The sequence below is a fragment of the Ictalurus punctatus genome, chromosome 18 (assembly GCF_001660625.3).
Source record: "Ictalurus punctatus breed USDA103 chromosome 18, Coco_2.0, whole genome shotgun sequence".
Classification (NCBI taxonomy): domain Eukaryota; kingdom Metazoa; phylum Chordata; class Actinopteri; order Siluriformes; family Ictaluridae; genus Ictalurus; species Ictalurus punctatus.
In genome coordinates, this window is record NC_030433.2 from 3,167,961 (window position 1) to 3,193,317 (window position 25,357).

At 41.3% G+C, this 25,357-nt stretch overlaps 1 protein-coding gene across 4 annotated transcripts; it reads right to left on the reverse strand.

Moving 5' to 3' along the window:
• On the reverse strand, positions 1 to 24,744 carry pnpla7a (patatin-like phospholipase domain containing 7a). 4 transcript variants are annotated; one of them, XM_017492812.3, is made up of 36 exons: positions 24,646 to 24,744; positions 24,257 to 24,294; positions 22,303 to 22,374; positions 22,053 to 22,140; positions 20,906 to 20,985; positions 20,522 to 20,610; positions 20,253 to 20,393; positions 19,564 to 19,723; positions 18,109 to 18,189; positions 17,840 to 17,968; positions 16,165 to 16,245; positions 15,288 to 15,426; positions 15,068 to 15,151; positions 14,448 to 14,533; positions 14,145 to 14,297; positions 13,852 to 13,929; positions 13,467 to 13,672; positions 11,082 to 11,213; positions 10,578 to 10,701; positions 9,491 to 9,604; positions 9,299 to 9,365; positions 9,053 to 9,202; positions 8,787 to 8,850; positions 8,352 to 8,520; positions 6,973 to 7,155; positions 6,685 to 6,803; positions 5,713 to 5,869; positions 4,745 to 4,861; positions 4,576 to 4,645; positions 4,378 to 4,494; positions 3,960 to 4,108; positions 3,709 to 3,861; positions 2,910 to 3,026; positions 2,433 to 2,517; positions 2,117 to 2,232; positions 1 to 1,407 (listed from the first exon to the last, which is right to left on the reverse strand). In XM_017492812.3, exons 2-36 carry the CDS (start codon positions 24,290 to 24,292, stop codon positions 1,285 to 1,287), a joined length of 4,029 nt encoding a protein of 1,342 aa, XP_017348301.1. In that variant the 5' UTR covers positions 24,293 to 24,294; positions 24,646 to 24,744; the 3' UTR covers positions 1 to 1,284. The 4 variants fall into 4 exon arrangements, with proteins under 4 accessions (XP_017348301.1, XP_053543908.1, XP_053543909.1 ...); XM_053687933.1 differs by having other exon boundaries at positions 4,378 to 4,645; XM_053687934.1 differs by lacking the exon at positions 24,646 to 24,744 and adding an exon at positions 24,467 to 24,634 and having other exon boundaries at positions 4,378 to 4,645.
• Between the last annotated feature and the right edge of the window lie 613 nt (positions 24,745 to 25,357).

A 25,357-nucleotide genomic window follows, 5' to 3' on the forward strand; every position in this document is an offset into this window, starting at 1 on the left:
TCATGTTTAATTGCTAATTGCACTTTATTAGTAATTAGTGTCATATATTTTGACAAATAACTGAATGATCACTTTCCTCGCAACCCTTAAGAAACCCGTACGGCGTACTGAATTCACCTTTCTTCCATATTTTCAATTCGAAACGTGAATAAAGACTGCACTTGGACGAGCATTTGTAAATAAATGTCAAGGACTCTGTAGGTTTTTACATATTGTGACTAACACTACTTGACCACTGAAAATGTCAGATTGAACAGGAGTGCAAAATGAAGGTAGCGAAGTACGTGTCTTCAGTCGTTATAGTTACATCACAGTGGTATTTATTATTTTTAAAAAAACAAAAAACAAACAAACAAAAAAAACACCCTATACTAGGTGCACTTGTAAGATTAGACTCTTAGTACTGTTAGACTCATTGATAGGCGTACTAAACGAATCAGACGTGACGGCTCTCCTGTGGTTACTTCATCGTAAAGAGCAAGAGCAAAAGGCACTGCGGAACACATAAAACGTCTCGAACAAACACGATTACACGAACGAAGAAAGAAAAAACAAACAAACAAACAAACAAACAAAAAAAAAACACCTAAATTGCATTGATAGGCTTGTTTCTGGAGTGTCCGGATGTACGCGGAGTCAGTCATTCATCGTCGGACTTCGGACACGCTACGGTCTTGATTGGACGGCTGTTGTATTTAAACTCTCAAACGAGTGTCGGTTCATGCGGACAGCTTGGAGATGTCGAATCTGAAATCGCACTCGGATGCTTTATAAAATCACCGCTGAATGTTTATACTGTAGTGGTTGAAAATAAAAGTAGAAACTAAAAATACTTCAGTACCCCAAGGCTGGGCTGTGAAACAGCATTTGCAGCAGCGGGTAAGATGTTCATGAACAAACGGTTCTGCTCGAATATACTGGTACGGAGTGGCGAGGGAGCAATCTTAGTGAAACGTTGAGCAGTCCTTTCATTTGTGCTTCGAGGATGTTGCATTTAAATGATTCACAGTGATAATGTAAGAGTGTCGGTTACACGAATCTCCCGCTAGACGTTACTTACCGCACAGACACGGCACGAGGTGCAGAAAATCTACCCGTGCCCATCTGACTGCCAATGCGTTTTTAACCAAATGTCCCTATTATTCGTTCATTCTACTGTAGATAAGAACACATTCGTGAAAGTCTTGAGGAACGCTGCATTTTTTTTTTTTTTGGGAATGTAAGTGTTCGTCATAAGCCAACCCAGCACTGGACGGATAGATGTCACAAGTCATGGCTGACCGGTCACTCTTCTCGCACCTTTCTGGCTCTTACAGTTGGAGTGTCATTAGGGCTTGTTGTGTGCTGTGGCTCAGAAGTACATGCTCCACTCACGTCTTCCGAATGATCTCTTTCCAGGTCTTCATCCTGAAAGAAAAAAAAAAAAAACAATAAAAAGAGAGTTGGTGTTACTAAATGTCACTAGTATACTTGTATATGAAACCTATTCATAGCAGGCTACGGAATAAAGGCGGGTATAGAGAGAAGACAGTTTTCATGGGCGTATTTATTCATTCGTTCGACATTTTATTCAGTATATGTTAAATGAAATGAAATTGCTTTTAGAAAATTAAAGTGCTGCTGTGCCTCAGTGGAATCAGGCTTCAATCTTTAAAAGTGTTTTTAAACCCTTTTCACTTCTGGGAGTAACTAGACTTTTTTAAAAATAAATAAATAAATAAATAAATAAATAAATAAATAAATAAATAAATAAAAAACCTGGAAGTTTACTTGTTGAGGAAAAAAAAAAAAATTCACTATGTCAAGAGTTTTCTCAGACCGCCACACATTCACCGAGATTTTAAGGTGGTTTACACACTGCGGACTGAATCAGAGTACGGTTGTTTCTGGCGAGTACGATTGTTTCGGATTCTAATAATAAATAAATAAATAAATAAATAAATAAATAGATAGATAGATAAATGAATGTTTGAATTCCTTCAACAGGGAAATATGTTCAGACAGTCTATTTTAAAAAGTACTATACGTTGCCAGATTACCCCCAGCCCTTAGAGGCAACAGCGCACTTATAGCAGTGCAAAACAAATAAGGCGGTCTGGTGGTTGTGGATACTCACGGTATCAGCAGTCAGCTCCTCCTCTGTGTGCTCGCTGCAGTAGTTGGTGGGTTCCATGTCAGACAGGGCACTTCCCACCAGCTCCTCCTCGTAATCAGTGTGATAGTCGGACTCCTCTGATAGACACAGAGAGAAACAGACAGAGGCAAGCTATTCGGCCGACGTCCTTTTATATAATCAAACTTAATGAGATCACATTCTTCGTTCAGCGAGAGCAATTTTTTTTTTTTTTTTTTTTACTAACTCCGTGGAGGGACGTGCCAAAATTCTTAAAAACGGTCCTCGAACGTTCTCTCGATTTCTCTCTCCTACTTACCATCCTTAAGTGCTTGTTTGACAGGCTCGATACGGGAGACGATCTCTGCCAGGTCAGTGAAGGAGGCGTTTGGACAAGTCACCATCTAAAAGAAAGACCAAATGGATGTTCCAACCTCTCTTGACCTAGAATTCACACCTGACACAAAACATAAGCTAAAGGAGTGCACAGACTGAGCAAGAACTGAGCAGACTAAGAAGAGAATATTTTTAACATTTAACAGTTGTGTTAACTGCTGTCGTAGAACGCCGCATACGAGTGGTCTCGTGCCTGATCTCAGTAGGCAGGGTCATCTCCAAGGCAACATTTCACCACCCAGTGAGCATTCTTATGAAATGAAGGAGAAGTTTTAAAATGCCTTGCTAAAGTGGAAAACTAAAAAGAAAAAAAAACAAACAAACAAACAAACAAAAAAAACCTAACCTAAAAATACTTTCGGTGTTGGATTGAAGAGTGTGGAAATGATCAGTTACTCACATTGTTGCTGTGGGTGTTGTGGAACTCCTCTTGGCGCCTGTCCTTCAGCATCTTCTCCACCACTCCGCTCCTGCACCACACGTCAAACACGGTCTTCCCGTGCTGGTAGCCCACCTCCTGTCAACACAGTGTGGAACACGTGCAGTAGATCAGACAGAACAGGCTTTCCTGCATGGAAATGCTGCTACGCTGGCTAACATTATAAACTAGGGACGCATTGATACAGACACTGCTATTGAGTACCAGCCTACTACTGTGCTCGTTTACTCCTACTCGTGGGGGGAAAAGAAGACGAGGGAAAAAGAAAAAAGAAAGCTCAGACAGCAATATCTGATCCCACCTGGTTGTTTGTGCCTATGTGTGCAGTGACGCATTAATAAACAAATGGCACGACATGATAGCAAAGTGGACAGATTTCAAAACCCGCTCTTCTCCACTACAACTCTACTTCATCCACGGTAACCACTTCATTTAAAAATCAACTCACCATCTTTTCAAGAACAAGCCTAGGAGATTAAGCACTTGAAAACACACGCTCCTTGATTGGTTAATGTTAAGTAGGTTACTTATTCGAGTATCGGCGCCCGTATTAACAAGCACCAAAAGACATGTACTCGTACTGAAAGACGTGGTATCAATGCATCCCTAATTATAACTGCACGCTTAAGGGTGAAGAAAATGCAGCTAGAGAGAGGATGAGAGGCTACAATTGAGAGGATAAAAAAAAAAAAAACAAGTGACAAGGGTAGAAAGAAAATTAGAACATAAGGGAAAAAAAATCGCACAAAAAGTCACTCACGGCAATTTCATCAAACTTGCCGAACTCCAGAGTGCGATATCTGTTGATGGGAGGTCTGATATATTCGCAATAATCGCTGTTCTTGACGGATTCCAGCTGCCTCACACAGCACACGTACGCTAGGCGAGTCTGGATCTCAGCCATGTTCAACACCTAAAACACGCACAAAAGCGGAACCCCGTGAAGCGAGCGGCCGAGGAGTCCGGTTCGAATTTATTGTCCACGTTTGCTGAAATGCAATTCCCCCTTACTTTGACTTTCTCTGCCAGAGGGTTGAGCCGTTTCCATAGCAGCCACCAGCCAGATAGAGCGTCTCCATAGTTGGTTAGATTGGTTTCGTCTTGGCTGCCCACATCGATGGCGATCACAACTTTAGCTCCCATCGACCGCGCCACATCCGCTAAAACACAGGGGAGGGGGAAATAAATCAATCAATCAATACGCGACACCGAGGGCAGACTGCCGCAGAGGACATCTTTCGGATGCGCTCAAATTAAATAAAAGACTAAACTATGAAACGGTGTCGGGGACATTTAACACGATCAAGAAATCAATCAATCATGCCCGAACACAATTCCCAGCATTTCCAACACCAAAATGATGAGATATATCGCATCAAACCGTTAGACGGATTGCGAATTGAAACATACGCGACCGCAAGAGACAAACCTGGCAGGTTGTTGATGTAACCTCCATCCATTAAAAGGTGTCCATCTTTGGGGTCACACAGAGGAGGAAGATAACCGGACAATGACATGCTCGCACGAACATATCTCCACAGAGAGCCTGGAAAACAGGGTGGGGGAGGGTTGGGATCATGTTGGGTCACCCGATAAAAAGCGTGGGTGGCAAGGGAGAAAGACCAACCATCAGTGTGCACTCTCATGGCAGAAGCAGTGATGTCAGTGGTGATGTTGAAATAAGGGATCCACAGGTCCTGCAGGGGAATCGAAACAAGAATAAAGAGGTGAATTAGTAAGGTCAATACCAAGCATATTTCTAGAACCATCTGTGAGCGGGTAAGCATGCCTCCTACCTCGATTTGCTTATTTTTGAAGACAGCATTGATGCTGGAGTTAAAGGCTGCTCCAGAGAACATGGACGTGATGGGGTAGGTTAGATCCACAATCTTTTTGAAAACTGATGTCATCTCCTTTAAATACAAGTAAAAGGTAAAGAAAAGAGATGGTGCATAAACACACACAAGTAGGGTCTCTGAAGCTTAGAAAAGGGGCCACAATTTATTTATTTATTTAAATAAATTTTAAAAAATCACAACTATTAGTTAATAAATATTATAATACATTATGAAACGGGGGTCAAATTAAAACCCTTTTTTTTTTTTTTTTTTTTAATTTTGCATTGTTTATTGCAAACAGGAATCACAAAAGTGCATCATTTTTACATAAATCTCCATTTCGTGCGTTCTAGCATTTAACGAGTGTCCAGATTCCTCTAGAAGGAGAAAACAACAACAACAACAACAACAACAACAACAAAAAACGATTAAATTTCAATTCATGTCACGCTTTCAAGGTTTTCATTTGACTCACCATCATTTTATACTTATTAGCTTATTTGAATGATCACTTGAATTGAACGGATATAATCTACACCTTCATAACGCGAAACCAGACAGAAACATAAACAATAATACATCCATGTTGATAATTACAATTGCGCACACTGGAACCTCGTACAGTTATAGCTACTGAGATTTAGTGCCAACTAAATCTGTGAATAAATAGTCTTCATTAACTCACTAATCCATTAATTAAGGCGTATTTGCTTAATAGAGACCCCATCAAAGTCTTCACAACCTGACTTAGTCAATCTTGTCGTTCGGTTTTGTTTTTGCAAAAAAAAAAACACACAAAAAAAACAACAACAACAACCCCCCCCAGAAACTTCAGTTTTAAACTGCCAACTGGTCCAGGACCAATTCAGATCAGTGTAGTGTAGGATGCAAGTGTTTATTTCTACATTACGTAAGCTCATACTGACCACAGCCCACTCCCTGGCTCGGATCCTCATCCTGCTGTAGCTGCGCTCCTCGGCGTACAGAGCTCCCATCATGGAACCGATGGAGGTGCCTCCCACCAGGTCTACAGGGATCCCAGCCTCGTGAAGCGCTCTCAAGACACCCACCTGAGAGCAGCCCCTTAACAGAACGAGCAGATTCTTAACATGCATTGTTTGACATCAAATCTTTGCCTCCACAGAGGTTAAACACGCTTGCCTAAATGAAGGTGCGCTCATCGCTTTCGGATAATCGGGGTTTTGTAGGTGCGTCTATTGAAACGCGCCTACCGCAAAGCTCACGACTGAATACGCTGGGGCATGAGCGGAATAACATTTACACTGCGGAAATCCAACGAACAGGTGATCTCGACAGGGAGAAGAGGAAGAGAAAAAGCAAACAAACCTTTAAGCACCTCCTGCATAAGGCAAAGAAAGAAGACAAAGAAACTGTCAGAACAGTGAAGTACAGGAGAAGAGCGAGAGGAAGAAAGGAAGAGAGCCTTTGGAGAAGAAAAAAAAAAAAAAAAAAAAAGGAGTGTAAATGTCGAAATGAAGCCATGAAGGGGCGCTTCGCGGCGGCGCTCTTAAAAGAGATGTTTAAAGAGAAAAGCTATCAGAGAGGTACATCAAAAGCATTTGGGAGTCTGATTTAAATACATAATGACCAAGTTTAACAAGTTTTAGACAGACACTTTACTCAGAGTAAAGAGGGAGATAATTACAGGGTTGTTGTAGTGTCATGGTTTCATGTTTAGTACGATTATATAAGTAGATGGTGCAAAATACAGATTAAAACGCCTTTCTGTCTATTATGATCTCATATTATGAATTTTTCTCCCACCTCAACCGGTTTTTATTATTCTGTATATACACAAGGGAGTGCAAAGACATTTTTGTGTAAATTTGGATCAGTTGAATTTTTCATTGGACCATTGTACTCTGAAAGCTGAGTACCTGGCTCCTCCACCCCCAAGTACCAATGCGATGGCGTTGCCAGTCAGGGCTCTTGCCAGACGGGAGAAATCAGAGTGGCGGTCTGCAGGCTTTTGGAAAACACGCTGGTACATCTCTCTCTAAGGACAAAAACACAGAAGATGATTGAACATCGATCGGAGTGCTATTTAAACGTATGACAGAATGATTAAGAGGGCTTTAGATGATGCTTTAAAATACTATTAATATAGACAAAGCTTTAGTCATCGGTCTAAACGGCCCAACTTGACGAGTAGGTTTGTGTGGTACCAGTTTGGGCAGGCTCCTCTTAGAGAAGACCCTACGGGGGCAGGAGAGATGCAGGTGTCTGGAGATCCAGCTGCGCATGTTGAGCCACTCAGCAGTTCCTGTGGGTGGAGGCCCATCCTCCCGGTGCAGCAAAACCAGCTGTTTCTGAGCCCTCACTGCACTTCCTTCCAGCATCCGCTCCAGCTAGAAACACAGGAAGCATGCGATTGAGACCGTCTTTAGAGTCTAGGGCCCTTGTGATGTTTTAAAAAAATTTTAATAAAAATGGATTGAAGACTTCCTACAAAAAAAATAATAAATAAATAAAAGAAAGGAGGATGTACTCTAAACCAACTAAGTACAGAGACCAAAAAATCCAGTTTCTTATTGAAATTGATTTACCGTTGGTGTATGAATATTGATGTACGCTTCAGGCCTGTGTTGTTTTCCTTTCCAAATCGCTTTCTCTACGGACCACTACTTCCATAATTACGCGCTCATTTCACTGCATCCAAGATTTAAAAGGAAAAGTGGGTTTTATGAGGGTTTTTTTTTTAACCTTTCAGAATTATTTGAATTATCAGCACCACTGTGGTGTGAAAGAGGCACGAGGTGCGCACTGGGACGCAAGACATCTCGGATGCTCTCGTCCCGTCAGAGGGAGACCGCAAGTTAAAATCCCGCTGATGACACGGAAATCACTGTCTGACCATGATGTCTGGGTGAGAGGGATGGCGTGCTGTCTATCCCTTCTCAACCACGGTGAATCTAACCGACCCTGCACGTGTGAGCTCATGTATACGGAATAAGTTAGGTAGCACTCCCCCCCCCCGAGTGTGATGCGAAGACGCAGCTGGCCAGCGTCACGTCACCATCATTTCCACAATATTAAGTAACTTTACATTGATTAAAAAGTATGACATCATTCACTAATGAAGTTGTGGTATAATAAATAAATAAATACATACATACACTTAAAAACGAGAAGCGGCGCGCACCAAATACACGGCCCGTATTCATCCTGTGCCGAAATCTCTATTCAAACGGTATCGCAGGTTTTCTTTTCTTGTCACATGGTGATATGATAATTTGTAGAAAACTACAACTATGCAAATAGAAAGATTAGCGCTGCCTGCACGCTTCGCTATAACGGCAAACTTAATCTGCTTGCGGCACATGCTCATTTCATAAACCGTCTTTATTTTGTCAAGACGATAAGACAGAACTGATAGAATCTACAGCAAGTACATTTTCATCTTTTAAAAACAACACCTCCAAAGCATTCACTTCAAGAGTTCACAAGAAACAGTAAGCATTTTGTGGGTAAGTTGTTCTTTCCCTCTCAAATGGGCAGGGAGAACAGCATGGACATTACAAATGCTGTCTGTAAAGATCTGTACCTCCCCCACCGCGGGGTCCTGCTCCCCAAGTCCGATGATGATGATGCAGTCAGCCTGGCGGATGCAGCGCTGGGTCCAGGGTGTGAGAGAGCCGTCGGTTTGGTACAGGACAATACGATGTATGTCCTCTTGCTGGCCCAGCCAACTCGACAACCTGTACTCGTGCACACTGTGGAGGGGGGGATGCACCAAAGTTTTTTTATTAACAATGTTAGTGCAAACAAAAACCCCAGGAAATCCAATTTAAAAAAAAAAAAATTTTTAAAAAACATACAGTCACACCCTTCGGGGATAATACTAAAGCCACACCCCCAAGTTGAAGGACAACATAATGAACAGGCAATCACATGGTTGGATGTTGGTGAGCCAAAGCATTCTTTTTTGCTACTTAGCACACAGTTGTGTAGACACATCTATATTATACTAATGCCAAACCTGTCCAATGCTGCAGAACCCAATCGCTGTTTGATAATGTCACTGGTCAGGAGAAGTGTGGGACCTAGCAGTTAAAAAAAATAAATAAAAATCCAATTTACAAGCTGCATTATTCACAACAGACTCTCGGGTGAATTCTTAAGCGACGGACTTTTGTCCGACGCCTCATTAGGTAAAAATGAAATGCTGAAATGCTATTCGTATTGAGCGTAATATTCTAGTAATATTCTGCCCAGCTGAATGGAAACAAAGAGACATGCTCTTACCGATGGCAATGAGAGAGTGCTGCAGCTCCAGGGTGAACGCGGTCAGGGGGACTTCCTCAGACACGGGCAACACGGCCACGGTGGACAGGTTGGAGGCAGGATTGCCTGCGTCCCACTTACTGCTTGGAGTGTGCAGAGACAGACTACGGGCTGGGAAACCACAGGAGCAAAATCACAAACAAAACAACTCCTGCAATCAATCGACACAAGGGAGACGGTATTTAATTGAACATACTATACACATACCTGTTAAAGGCCCATTGACCTGCTGAAGGATCTTCTGCCCGAGAAGATGAATGAGTCGTGTGACCACCTAGGAAGACCAGAGACACAGAGCGGGAGAAATGGGGCGGAGGGGGTGGAGCGTTTGAATTAAAAGAATGAGACGTGTAAATGAGGTCAAGCTCCCAAAGATGAGATGTGTAGTGGATCATGCACCTGTGGGAATTTCCTCTTGATGGAGCTGAGTGCTCCCTCCGGCAGTTTAGCCAGCTCCGAATCCCTCACAGCATGCACTGTAGTGGCTCTGTTCTGATGGGTCAGAGCCTCCACCTGTACACACACACACACACACACACACACACACACACACACACACTCAATATTATATTGCATACATGTGTAATTTGGTACAGTAACTGACCAGAACTATGTATAAAGTCCATCAGCTTTTGAAATACAAATCCAGATTCTCCAAAACATAAATAGCATCATTAAAACCTCTGTGTTTATAAATAAATAAATAAATAAAAATATATACCATGCCCATGACGTCAAACATAGCTAAATTTGGATCTACACATCAGGAGCCTTGTGACTCTTGACAAAGCATTTACGCCACCCTTTGCAGCATGTAACCATGGCATCAGCATGAACAGGTATTCTTAGCAGCATGGGCATCACCACGGAGACGCACAAGTCTCTAACCAATCAGCAGCCAGGGGGTATGTATGGCAAGGAGGGAGAAAAATCACCCAGAACAGACAACATTAACATTACTATATCCTTTCTGGCAGCTCCAGTCAATCGAGCTCGAGCCATTTTCCTGTGACTTCTCTTATCAACAAGGCGTTTCCACTCATAGAACTGCTGCTCGTGTAGTGTTTTTTGTTTTTCCACACCATTCTGTGTCAACTCTAGAGCCACATGGTTGGCCGAGTAGATTACTACATGAAGGTACAGATGTTCCTAATAAAGTGAGTGTAGAGCCAGAGAAAAACGACATCAGCGCTAGAATACTTGTGGGTGGGGGAGAGAGAGAGAGAGAGAGAGAGAGAGAGACGGAGAGAGAGAGAGAGACGGAGACAGAGAGAGAGACAGAGAGAGAGGGAGAGAGAGAGACGGAGAGAGAGAGAGAGAGAGAGAGCGATATGTCTGAAGCACTGTTCACATTGGTGTGTGTCTACGGACAGAGTGTTGCATTTTATTTATTTATTTTCGCTGAATAACATTGGCTCCTTTCCTTTATTAAATCCAGGTCTAAAATAACGTGCATGCGACTGCACTCGAGACGCGTGATGCTCACCACTCCGATTAGATCTCCTCTTCCGTACTCTCCGGTCAGCTCCTTCTTCCCATCCTCCTTCAAAATGACCGAACGCAAGCGTCCGCTCAGCACTATAAAGGTACTATCGGACTTATCGCCTTGCCTGAGAAGAGACCGAAGAAACCTTGATCGATACAGTTTTCATTAACTCATACTAGTAAAAATAAATAAATAAAAAAACGTTCGGATAACGCCGATATCCGAGATCACATGATTACTATGTAATGTATTTCCGGTACATGCCGAGACACTAATATATGGGAAAGACAAGACAGAATCTGCATGCATTTCACGATCGACTGCTGACCAAAGCAGACTGTAGAACTGTGCTCTGCAAAAATATTAAGAGGAGGAATCGCAGCATTTTTCTACAATATCGAGTGACCTGATAAACCGTCTTAAACGGAAAACTCAGCAGGTGGAGTTTACTGCTAGTAACACACAGTAGCGGACAAGAATTAGACGGAATTATTAACCTCGTACCTGTAGACTGCTCGGCCAGCTTCCACAGCCATCCAGTCGAGCGCAAAGTCAATCTGTCTGACAAATGGGGACATCCTGCGCACTACGGTGTGAGCTACATTTAGCACAACCGTCGGTTCTGCACGCATGATTCTGGTACACAAACAAATTGGACCAATTAACTTGGATATGAATTATAAAAATACACACACACACACACACACACACACACACACACACACACACACACACACACACACATATACACAGAAGCATAGGTTTTTCTGCCGTCTCCTATATCACCAAATCAAAAAGGTGAGAAATTGTAAACGCTAACGGCTAAATCGAATACGTTGGCATCTCCGATGACCTTTGATCGTGCTTGAAACCTGGAGGAAACGTATCCGGTCCACCTAAAAACGGTGATCGCCGGTTTGCTTCAACCGACACCGGAACTGCGCCACACCCAAGGCTGGGCATCATATGACATGGGTGGAACTTGGCATGTAACTCGTTACGATAAAAGTTTCACAATGTATGAGAAGAGGAAGTGGTGGGGTGCAGAAGAGGCAGAATGCCTTTAGAATGCACGCGTTCCAGTCGGCAGCTGTGACTGGAAGTCTACAGCCAAAATGTTCCCCACTGATTAGAAGTAAAGAAACACTGATTTACAAAAATAAATAAAATAATTAAATTCTCTAAATTAATTAAGGTAAAAATAAATAAATAATAATAATAATAATAAAAAAAACCCCAACACCTCACGTTGTTTTGTTTTTTTGCAATCTTTTCCACACAGAACAAGTAGAAGAACACGAAGTGGCCTACAATAAAATAATTCATAAGCAGTGTGCAAGAAATTTGTGACTACAATCAGGTCCATAAATATTTGGACACTGACACAATTTTCATGCATTTCGCCTCTGTAAACCGCCACAACGGGGTTGAAATAAAGCGATCAAGAGGACACTGAAGTGCAGACTTTCGGCTTTAATTCAAGGGGCTTAACAAAAGATATTGCATTAACCGTTTAGGAATTACAGCCCAGTCGTTCCATTTCTTTTGAATGAGGCTCAAAATTAATTGGACAAACAACAATTACGGATTATTTTCAATACTTGGATGCAAATCCTTTGCGGTCAAAGGAATCAGGAACTCATGGACGGTCAACGAATGTCGAGTTTCCTCCCCAGAGATGCTCTGCCAGGCCTTTACTGTAGTAGTCTTCAGGTGCTGTTTGCTTGTGGGTCTTTCTGCCTTCGGTTTTTTCTTCGGTAAGTGAAAAGCAAGGTCAGCTGGGTTGAGGTCAGGTGACTGACTCAGCCATTTAAGACCATTCCATATCTTTGCCTTGAGAAGCTCTTGGGTTGCTTTCGCGGCATGTTTTGCACTGTGATGTGAAGCGCCGTCCCATCCGCTTTGCAGCGCTGAACTGAATCTGAGCAGAAAGTATCGGCCTATACACTTCAGAATTCATCCTGCTACTTCCATCAGGAGTCACATCATAAAAATACACCAGTGAGCCAGTTAGTTACGTTTGCCATAACACTTCCTCCAACTTGTTTGACAGATGATGTAGCATGCTTTGGATCATGGGCCATTCCTTTCCTTCTCCATACTCTTCTCTTCCCATCATTCTGCTACAAGTTAATATTGGTTTCATCTGTCCAAAGAATTGTTCCAGAATTGAGTAGGCTGTTTTCTAGCAAGTCTAATCTCGCATTTCTGTTCTTCAAAGTTACCAGGGGTTTGCATCTTGAGGTAAAGCATCTTTATTTACATTCATGAAGGCATCTCTTGATTGTAGATTTAGACAATGATATGCCTACATGATGTGAAGGGGTTTTTCCCTTCACCGAGGAAAGACTTCCGTGGTCTTCTGAGCTCGCCAGTGCGTTCCTCCTTTTAAAGAACGAACCAAATTGCTGATCTGGCCACTCCTAAAGTGTCTGCTATCTCTCTGAAAAGTCAGTTTTGCTTTTCCGCCTAACGATGGCCTCCTTCACGTGCATCGAAACCTCATTGGCCCGCATATCGAGAGTTCCCACGAACACCTACCAAATGCAAACTCAACGCTTGGAATCAACTCCAGATCTTTTATCTCCTTAATTTGTCATGAAATAATGAGGGAACAGGCCGCGCCTGGCCATGAAACTGCTCATCAGTCGATTGTCCGATTACTTTTGAGCCTGTGAAAATGGAAGGACTCTGTAAAAAATTTAAAAATAATTAAAAAAAAGGCTGTAATTAGCCTTATCTACACTTCAATCCCATCTTGATCGCGTCTTTTCAAATCCATTGTGGTGGCGTAACGGTGGATGCCACAAACGAGCTTTTGGGGTACAGACTCGAGTATTCAGCTGGAGTGTGTGAAAAATCCTGAAAATGAGTATACTCTGTACGTACTCATAAAAATGGGTTTTGGAAATGGAGAGGAAGGTGCAGTCACGCTGAGCGTGCACACTGAAGATGAGCGGTTCCCCTGTGAGCACGGCCAGCTGACCCACCAACTCTCCAGGGTGAGTCACAAACAGACACGATTCCTCCTCACGGTCGATCATCCGCTGGTACACGTGCAGTAAACCCGAAATCACAAACTGCACACTCACTTCCTGCAGCGCACACACACACAAAAATGAACAAACACAAAACTACAAATTTATAGCTCTGACATACTGCCGAGAGATCTCGGGTACATCGTTGCTTTAGAAAAAAAATAAATCAATTGAAGTCAACACTGGTTCCAGTCTCGGTGCACACACGGTGTCATCAGGTAGCAGAATGATTATACCTGGTCTCCTTGACGTGCCACCACAGAGCTGGCCTTCACCTGGTGCAGAGTCACTCTGCCCTCCAATAGACTGGGGTCCTAAACGTACGTTAAGGTGAATAATATATTTTATGATCGGGATGTATTACTGTGAACTGTGAAAAGTTTGAAAAAAATGAAATATTACACATTATGTACACACAAAAAATAATAAAATAAGCAAAAGAAAAAAAGATGCGAGATCCAGCATGAGAAACAGGACTGGCGTACAGTTGGGTGTAACACTCTCTGTCTGATGTATCCCACGCACTCACCTGCAGTTGGAAAATCCCCAACAAGTCCTTTTTTGCTGCTTCGAAGATGGCGCCCACTTTACTGGGGGGAACATCAGACCTCCCGCCGTCATCTGTGTAATGATACACTGTGGATGGAGCTTGATGCATGGTCACGGTCTTCTTCAGAATAGACTGGAAAGAAGGAAGCAAAGCAGATTAAATGCAGTGAACTTTATGGATATTCCAGTTTGATTGTATGAGGATTAAATAAATAAATGCTTTTTTTAAATAAATAAATAAATAAATAAATAAATAAATAAATAAATCAGGCAGCAGCATTACCTTGTAGTGAACAGGGCTGGGCAGTGAATCTTCCAAGGTCACTCTGGCTCGCTCGTATGCCATGCTCAGATCGTTACCAGCTACCCCTGCTCAGGTGAACATTCAGGACCAGGTTCAACCCCAGAGATAGATTAAGCTTAGTCATGGTCTAGACTGCGATAGTGGTTCAGTCCAGGACCAGGCTTAATCTGAAGATGGGATCCTGGCCCACAAACTCTAAGTGGCGCTACATTTCCATCTTACAACATTAGCTCTAAATCTGACAACTTTACAAACGTACGCTGCGAAATGAAGTCGGAAAGATCCACGATGCCGGATCTTGAATACGAATAATTCATGAGATTAGATGGAGTACTGGCACGCCGAGCAAATAGCAAAACACGTAGCCTACAGGCAACTGGATATCTTCGATGACGAAAGAATTCGATGAATAAATACCGCCATCTTTATTTTTTGTGTCTTTGTGAGAGACGCTAGCCACACCATTAGGACTACAGAATGGGTTTGAGCTGAATTTGCAAACGATTTGCTCGGATTTCCAATGCTTTACTAAAAATACATTTCAATGGAAGCAGACAGACAACATGGTGTGTCACGGCCTTGAAAGTCAGAGACAATACCTGTGCTGTCCACTGGTGCTGAGACAGAGCGAGGTTTCCTGAGAACTGTAGACAAATTCTCTGAAGAAGCCGTTTTCCCTCCATCTTGACAAAGAAAATAAAATAAATAAAAACCTTTTCAGAACATGCCAGCGAATTAATTCAATCTCAATTCATGTTAGCCTGCGTGTGTGTGTGTGTGTGTGTGTGTGTGTGTGTGTGTGTGTGTGTGTGTGTGTACCCGAGTCTGTAGAATCTGCAGGTCCTTGGCTGTAATCCTCATCTAACGGTGTGTGCAAATGGGGTCTGCGAGGAACACGGCCGGGGCTTCCCTCAGCAATCACACTGCTGACTGTAGTCAGAGGCACAGCCTGCCTCTCCTGTCAACACGACGCACACAGACAGACCGTGAATCGCACTTTATTTCCCAGCATTCGGATTTCATTTTAGCGAAAAGCAAATGGGGTTTACATAAACCTTTATCGTTATGTGTCACGAGACATGCTTATCACAAATTACAACCGTATGTGGGGTACCCGGGAATTAATCTCGGCTTATACTGCATCAGAAGAGGGCATGGTGATAGCCTGCGGTAAACAACCCAGCCACAATATGCTGACTGAGTGGAGAAAAAAAAAAAAAAAAAGCAAATGAACAAGAAAAAAAAAAAATTACATAGAAATCCAGCCAGGAGTCAATGAGGACAAACGGCTGCACCTGATCAGAGAAATTGATGGCCCGGAAAAATCCAGCGTCCTTTAAATGAGGACTGAAGGTCCTGTGATCACTTCCGTTCATTCTCACTGCACTTTATAGCTGACCTACAGTCAGGAATGACGATGACACTGGAATTAACGCAGTATGAAATAACTTTGAACGGGTGCGTGCGATCTGGAGGGTGTGTATGTGTGAATGCAACTGTGGGCATGTGTGATTCTCTGTATGACTGTACAGCGCGCACTCACATGTGTGTGTGTGTGGGTTTCATGCCCATTGTGACGAGCAAACGTTTCCATAATGATAAGAATACATTGCAATAACCGGAATTTATTACACTTCAGTAGAGTAGTGTGTGTGTGTGTGTGTGTGTGTGTGTGTGTGTGTGTGTGTTCTCTTACTGGATTGAAGAGTTCAGTGGTTAGCCCCAGGTAGTTATGCAAGGCAAGGAAGGTCACTCTCTGTAGCCGAACCATGATTATCTAAAACAAAAACAGTCAAACATACAAAGCTCAGTTACTAGAACGATCGCACACATGCTTCTGTTTGTTCAAGTGTCCTTTCAGTACGCATCTGCCCTTATCCGAAAAGATTTGATCAAGCACGACGTGTCTTGCTTCTTTAGTTTTATACTGGAGCTACCAGGAGAAAGCTGGAAATGCATAAAGAGAAACTTCTCTCTCAGTATCATGCAAGCTTCATGCCTAAATCACACATATGGGTCAAAAGACGTCATTGGGCCTCATAAGAGGCAAAAAACAAAACAAAAGAACTTTGGTATTTATAAAAATCCAGTTAGTTTGGTCAAATGAGTTTGTGTAAGTTTGTGTAAATATAAGTGACACACTAACAAGTCAAAAGTTTGAACACATTCGTTATTTTTTCACCACACATTTTAGAATAATAATTTAAAAAAAAAAAGTCATCAAAACTCTGGAATAACACAAATGAGAATTATGTTATGGTTTAAAAAAAAAAAAAAAAAAAAAAAAAAAAATCCAAAACAAATCAAAATAATTTAATATTTTAGTATTTTCAAAGTCGACGCCCTTTTTGTCTAGAATTTCCAGAAATGTATTCTTGGCGTTTTCTCGAACGATTCCTCGAGGAATTTCCCCCGAGATGATTTTTAAACAGTATTAAAGGAGTTCCCACCGGCGCCGGACTCTTATCGGCTGCTTTTCGGAATATTACGCCCGAGTCATACGTTTAAAAATAAATAAATAAATAAATAAATGAAATTTTTTTTTTTGTAAATAAAATGTTGATTTTCTAATGAAAGAAATGAATATTTTGGGACAATTCTATTTCGTGTCTACAACACCGATTTCAAACATTTAAATCATACACCTTCAGATCAAAAGCTTTTTAAGATCACGAGAGACATTTCGGTCGAGCGTCTCCAAACGTTCGACCGGTAGTGTAAGTAATCCGAAACAAATTCACATGAGACTAGCCAGTAGAGTTAGTGTGTGTCTATGACCGCTGAAATCTCTGGACGATTTTACACACGCCGTGCTTAAGGGGTGCTCGTTCCCTGTATAGTCGCGTTTTGTAGTTTTCAGCTCCCGCCGAGTCGTTCGTTCGGTGACCCATTACCCTGCGAATTGTGACACTTGGGAGAAAGGGACATTTCGGGACACTGTTTTTACATATAGGCTTCTTGGTAATAACCCGTCATGTATGGGACACGTGGGATGTTTTAGACCGAGGATCACTACACTGACCTCATGAAATGCAAACAGGACTCGAGACTTTTATAGTATATTAAAAACTGTTGAAGAGTAATGCTTTCTAATCCCACTATCTGGTGTCAGAACAGACTGGGTTCCCTTTTGCGTCTGGTTCCTCTCAAAGGTTCTTCCTCATGTCGTCTGAGAGAGTTTTTTTTCCCCTCTCTTTTACCTCTGGCTTGCTCGTTAGGGAGATAAATATACTGTAAATCATCCGGATTCCTGTAAAGCTGCTTTGTGACAAAATCTCTATTGTTACAAATCAAACGTAATAGAACTGAATTCTACATTAGGGCTCCGCATGGAACAGAGCGTTAAGTTTCAGTGAGATTTGGGCCTGTACCTGTATAACTCTCACTAGCGTTTCCGGATATTTCTCAAACACGGACTCGAAGGCAGAGGCAGGCAGGCGCAGGATGGTGGAGCGTGCCGCTGCTCGAGCAGACACAGTCTTATACGGAGCAGGATAACCCTACGGAACAAAAAAAAGGTAATGGATGAGAATGACAAAGAGGAAGAAGGGCATTAACTTTTGTGTGCTGGCACTAGATGAAGGACAAAGAATAGATGAGAGAGAGAGAGCGAGAGAGAGAGAGAGAGAGAGAGACTCACCGTGATGATGTCAAGAATGCTGAGCAGGCTGTGAACACTGTCTCCAGGCAGCACATCCTTCACCACTGGCTCTGTGCCATCCTGAGATTCATATTCGCACAATTATGCAAGCATAACCAACACAAACGAATAACCGTCTACCGGTATTGGAGTGCGTACGAGTCAAAGACGAAAAGACATGCCATAAAGAGTTCCTCATTTTTACAGGGATGTATTCAGAGTCAGTGACTTAAGTCCAAAAGTTTATACTTGGGTTATACAGCTGTCGATTGTCCGTATTTAGATGCCACAAGACACGATAACAAATGAATTGTCACAAATGAACCAGTTTAAAAGTTTACATACGCTTGATTCTTAATGTGAATACTCAGAGGTGGACCGTCTCCTACGCTTCGGATCATTGTCTTGCTGCATAATCCAGACGCGCTCGAGTTTCGCCTTTAGGATTTTCTGGTAGAGAGCAGAATTCATGTTTCCCTCAATTACTGCAAGTTGCCCAGGCCATTAAGCAGCAAAGCATCCCCACACCATCACACTCCCACCACCATGCTTGACTGTAGTTATGATGTTCTTTTTGTGGAATCCAGTGTTTGATTTCCACTTTCAACTCATCAATCCACAGAACATTCTCCCTAAAGGTTTGAGGATCATCAAGGTGTGTTTTAGCGAAATTCAGACAAGCCTTAATGTTCTTCTGGGTTAGCGGTGGATGACATTTTTTCCCCCCAGTGTCTTTCCGATAGTGGAGTCATGAACGGTGACCTTTATTGAAGCAAGAGAGGCCTGTAGGTCCTTTGATGTCGTCCTTGGCTCTTTTGTGACTTCCTGGATGAGTCGTTGCTGTGCTCTTGGAGGAATTTTAGAAGGTCGGCCATTTCTGAGAAGGTTCACTACTGTGCTGAGTATTTTCCATTTAGAGATAATGTCTCTCACTGTGGGTTCTTTGGAGTCCCAGAGCCTTTGAAATAGCTTCGTAACCCTTCCCAGACTGATGCATTTCAATCACCACCTTCCTCATCATTTCTGGAATTTCTTTCAACTTTGGCATAAGTGTGTTACTAGATAAGACTTTCATGTTGTTGAAAAAGTTCTATTTAAGTGTTGATTTGATTGAAAAGAGTTTGCAGTAATCAGGCCTGGTTGCGTTTAGTCCGGCTGAACCTCGTTATCAATGCAGTTTCATAGATTTGGGGAATTAGTAACTACGGGGGCAGATACATTTTTCACACAGGTCCAATTGGTATTGGATAACTTTTTTTTTGCTTCAATAAATAAATGTACTATATAAATAACAAAATTAAATTTGAATGATCAATCATTTATTATTATTATTATTATTAAGATTTTGCAGATTCTGCAAGGTGTATGTAAACCTATGACCTCAGCTGTAACTACTCTCTCTCACTGCCAGAAGTAAAGTCGATATGTGGCATGTTCCTTGGTGCTGGCCCTTACGTTTTCATGGATACGCAGCTCCAGTCTCCCATCCTGGACCACATAAATGCTGTCATCATCATCTCCTGGTTTGAACAGACCCTCGCCCTCCTGCAGCTCGATAAACACCATGTGTCGACAAAGCTCCAGAAACAGAGGTTTCTCAAAGTGACCCAGCACTCTAGCGCGCAAACAGACAGACACGCACACACACACACACACACAAAAAAAACCTCACAGTTAAAACAACACTTTTGAAGAAAGCAGATAGCAAATTGCAGTTATTTTGGATCTTCATCAGATGTGCAAGCGAGGTGTTTTTTTCCACTGCGCAATCAAAAACCAATAACAAGAGCCAATAGAACGTGCTTTAATTCTAGTCCATTTTCCACAAACTTAAGAACGACTTATAGAGTTGTACTGATGACAAAGCAAAGCAGCAACCAGTCAGACTGGAGATCTTTGTGTCCGTTTTATTGTCTGTACGTGTTAGACATTCAGAATTTTCCTATCGGTACCAATTGTGAACAGATACCAAAACATTGTTCGAACATTCAGTACTGGATTGGGAGCCAAAAAAAGAAAAAAATAAGTATCCTGGTGCACCCTATTTCTATGCTAACTGGGGGGAGTTTGTACAGTTTCCCTAAAACGTACATGCTACAAAACAGTGCAAAACATAATCTGTCTAACCGGTCCGAATTACCAACCTGACATTCTTAAGCATGTAAAGCACCTCTGAGGGCAAGTTGGAGTTCTGCACATCAAACTCTGTGAGATCTGCCTCCAGCAGAGAGGGAGGAGGCTCCTTGGGCTGCAGGGTCGGGGGCTCCTTCTTTATCCGCAATATCCTGTAATATATTGAGCACATCAAAACTTCGTCTTGGTTCAAAGGTTCGCGCTTTCTACTTGACGTCAGACCGTTATTGCATTTAAAGCGCCTGTGTTACCAAATACTATACAGTCTATAAAGGAATACCTTCGAGCTATACTCAAGACTTTAGGCCTTTTCCGAGGGCGATGTTTAGAGACTGAAGTAGACAAGGGTGTGGAGGACAGAGTCTGGACCTGAAAGAATGCGAGGGAAAAGAAATGAATAGGATACAAAAGTACCCTGTGTGAAATGGGTGGGATTTTGCTTCGAATGACACGATAAAAACAGTGCCATCTACAGAAACAGTATTTTCGCTTTGGATATTTCAAAATCAGTTCATTGAGCAGGAATAGAGCTTGAGATGCAGAATGAGAAGCGATCTGGATCCGTTCAATGACTGGAATCCGGAGCGATCTGGATCCGTTCAAAGACTTGAAGACTTGACTGAGAACCTGGCAAATACATCCCACAATAAGACTAGGGACTAACCTTTCTCATGATCTTTCTCCCATAAAAAAGAACCTTGTCTCTTTTCCTGAAGCGGTACCGAGGCGTACCCGTCTGCTGACCTGCGAAATACAAAAGCACAGCGCGTTTACATAAATAAAAAAAACACACCCAAAACTACGACCTGTAAACTTTGATTCCTATTTATACAACAGCGCTGTTGAATTCTCGATTCTGGTGAACTGCTGATTAATTGTCTAGAACGGCATCTCTGACAGTAAATCACATCACAGGTTTATATTAACGCACTTGTTCTTATAAGTTATCGTTTCCTTAATAACAACAACAACAACTCGCTGTAAAAGCGCTTGATCAGTAAGCAGTCTGTAAATTTCTCGCCAGAGAAAAGACGACTTTAGACTTTTTACGCCCAGTTTTACACCAAGGTTCTCTGTAAAATGACGTGCTGCGTTTTTCTTCTCGTTAAATTGAAGAGAGAGAACGGAAAAAAAAAGAAAAGAAAAAAAGGAAAGACTGGGGAGGAAACAACCATTCATAGCTTCTATAACAAGTGATAACAGGAACCATCCTTTAGTACTGCAGATATTTCACAATATTAAATGAGACTATAAAAGGACAAAATGTATAATGTTCTTTAACTAATACGAAATACTATATACGTTGGCAAATTGCTGCGGTGTAAGAGGAATAAAGCACTTTGTGCTCTTACATTTGGGCTGGTAACGCATCACACCACCACATTGTTGATTTTTTTTTTTCCACAAGCAAAGCATGCCTGGTAATGTTTTATCCTTTATTTTGTCATCATAAGAATATCAATATTCCCAGTGTCCCAGTGATTAAATGCATCCTCTCTAAACGATGCTACGACCACCATGCTTCGCAGTTTGGGATGTTATTCTCAGTTTAAACTCCCCTCACATTATCTTATTGTTATTAGCCTGTTCAGCTGGTCACCTGACCTGAATCGACTAGAACCTAACTTGTCTTTTTATCCTTTATTTTGTGATCGTAATAATACTCTAATAACATCGAGCACTACGAGTCCTACTGGATAATAGAGGGCACGCACAGTATGATGTGAACGCCATTTGGGTCATAACTGCATAGTAAGAAATGCTAAAAGTCAAACAACGGTGTAGGGATCAAGGTTAGGAAGGTAACTTACTCGATAACTTGTATCTGCGGTAGAGGAAGAGCACAGAGATGCCAATGAGGCACACGGCCACCACGGCCCCTATTAACATGCCTGTCAACTGCAACACAGAAACAATTCATATGAGATATAATCAAGTTAAAATGGCACATACTGCATGTGAAACTGTGTTGCGGTATCGGAAGTGGATCCAATATTCATTTCTCAACTAGAACGGAACAGATGATACTCGGTTTCAAAAGGCCCTCTCAGCGTGAAGTACCATTGTAGTCTGCATCCTCTCCTCCATAAACTGCTGCACACGGGCACGAAAGTCAATTCCAGCTGTCAAAACCTGAAGCGAAACATGACACGCATACACGCTTTAGAATTTTTGTCCTGAATCGTGATCTTTTTTTAATTTTTTTTTTTTTTTAACTCCGACAATTGAAATGAAAATTCCAGGCAAAATACCTTGTTCAGGAACGACTTCAAATTTCATACTGAGATATGGTGTGTTTTAGATCTTAGAGACTACGTTCATAAAAATAAAATAAAAAAAAAACACTCAAAAGTATAAATTATCACAACGTGGTCTTAGTAGGCTTAAAATGTATTTCGGTGCTCAGCTTATTACCATTTATTAGTTATTGGATGAAATTAAGGCATTGCTCTATAAGAAACAGAACCTTATAAAACTAAATGAACTCTGGTCACTTTAAAAAAAAAAAAAAAAAAAAAAAAAAAAAAAAACAACAAACAAAACACACTTCTTAACGGTCTCAGGATTTCAATAATGTCAGTTTGAAGTAACCTCGATTATGCAGATCTTGAGTGGTATATGGAAATTTCAGTACTTTAGAGTTCTCCTAGCTGGAATGTCAACACTTTAAATGTTCCACATTTTCAAAACGGGTCTTCCTTCGTTCAGACAGAACCTTGCAAAGGTAAGGTCATGAAATGTGTACAGTCTGATTCTAATCTTTCACATTTCAAAGCACAGGAGGCGTCTTTGAAGCTCAACAAAATTGTTTTTGAGGAAAGTGAGCTACTGCGTGCTTCAGGCAATTTCCTTCCTGATTTCCTGCGAGGGGGGGTGGGGGATTTCAGCACGTGCTCTCAAAAGAGGCCACTTCTTTAATTCGTTAGAAAAGACAGCATGAACACTAACACAACACAACATATACACTGGGCTGGCCGTGTAATAAGTAGCTACACCTAGCTTATAATCTACATTCTTCAGCCATTTTATATGAGGTACATCTACCCTAAAACGCCTTCCATACGTATTCAAATCTTCTTCAGGATCGAGGTCTAGGCTAAGCCATTGGAACGCATTCAGGTTCTTGTTTTGAAATCACTTTGAAATGCTTTAAGGATCGCTGTCCTACTCGAAGGTGAATCTCCACCACAGTCTCAAGTCCCTTGCACAGCGGAACATATTTCCTCTAGGACCGCCCCTGTATTTGGCACCATCCTCAAGCCTGACCAGTTTCCCAGTGAATGAAAAGAATCCTCGCTTAATCGACACCACCGCCAGCATGTCTCACTGTTGGGAACGTTGTCCTCAGGTTGAAAATCCCCCCCGCATAATCTTATTATCATCAACCTTCTCAGCTGGTCACCTGACTTCAATCGACTAGAACTCGTCGTTCATCTAAAACCCAAACATTTAAAACTAAAAGGTCATTTTTCAGCAAACATTTCCCTCAGAGAATTCATACTTTTTTTTTTTTTTTTTTTACATGTTTACTTAATTACATGATTAATAATTTTTTTTTTCTAATACATTGAGAATTAATAAGCTTAAGGACACGGCTTAAGTCATTGCGTGGGTTTTTATAATCGCGTGCTTTATTATTATTATTATTATTATTATTATTATTATTATTATTGTTGTTGTTTGTTTGTTTTCTTTTTTATCATGTTCTACAATGTCTTCCGGATCATTCGTACAAGTAAAGAATTTAAAAACAGATAAACTTCTCTTGCATGTTTAAAATGTAAAAGCTTGGCTGCAAAACCTTTGAGAATCTCTGAAATAAACTAGCAAGCAGTGTCGACTAAAAAGGTATAAGTACCTGAGGTAAAAAAACAAACACACACACACACACACACACACACAGACACAAAACAACAACCACCTCTATGCAGCATTCCCACAACATACTGACTTAGTTATTTAGAAGAACTTTGATGATAAGACTTTAGAAAAAAGAAGAAAAAAAGTCACTTACTGGAGATGTACATGATCCTCTGACATATTTATCCATTTCTATAAACAAGGGAAAAGGTTCACAATGTGCAGTTTTCATCTCAGGCAATGGTATGAGTTTATATAGGATATAACACACATTTCGAGCTTATTAATCCAGACTAGCATCCACTAAATCAGCTCAGTCGTGCTCCAAACAATTGTCTTGACAATAATACACAAACGTACAAACCTAGCTAGCTGTGTAGCAGCTCTCATTTAAACCTAACGACAGTAACGTTAGCTACGTCAAATACGTTAGCTCGCGGTAAACATCACAGCTCTTCATATACTGCGATAAAAACAGGGAAGGGGAAACAATTCTACTTTCCAATGCAACGAGCTTTACAATGTAAAGTTCTGACTGCTAACCTGTTGTTTTTAGAAATCCCTCACATCATTGTAAACTTCTGTGTCCTCCTCACGGCTGTTTACTTCAGCTGTCAGAAACGTTGCAGTATTCTCGATCGCTATTGGCTGTTTATGTCAGAACAAGCCAATCAGAGGCGTCGTTGTTTACCGCCAGCCTACTCCCATAGACGGTGGGGGGTTTCCCGGAATACAGGTGGGGTGTAAAAGCTTAAAGGCTGGAAATGATATTCAACAGGTTATAAATGCTGTTTATATCACACATCTACCAGTTTAACCAGCTCTTTGAGTTCATACAGTGGTAAAGTGGAAATAGGTGCAAATAAAGACGAGCAAGTTAAGACTGACACAATTTAAAAGTCACATTTTATTAATTCTTAAAGTTGCTTCAGTGCATCTTTTGGTCTTATTTACAGAATTGAATGGCATGTGTAATCTTGTGAAAGAAAGAAAGACATATTTTATATATATATATATATATATATATATATATATATATATATATATATATATATATATATATATATATATATAAAATATATAGCTAATAGAAATTGCCCTAATGGTTTCCATGAAACATTTTCCCACCAGACTACTTGGTCTTCATTCTTGATTCGGTTACAGATCTTGGATATATTCAGTGCGATTGAATTTGTTCATCTTCAGTAAGCTTTTCATCTTGGGGGATGAAGGTGGCAGTGGATCTGGAGAATAT

Coding starts and splice junctions, on each gene's coding strand:
- pnpla7a (XM_053687933.1), bottom strand. CDS start 24,292: ATGGATAAATATGTCAGAGGATCATGTACATCTCCA. Junction 20,611..20,905: donor GGAGAAAGATCATGAGAAAG/GTTAGTCCCTAG, acceptor GCATTCTTTCAG/GTCCAGACTCTGTCCTCCAC. Junction 19,724..20,252: donor TACATGCTTAAGAATGTCAG/GTTGGTAATTCG, acceptor TTTGCGCGCTAG/AGTGCTGGGTCACTTTGAGA.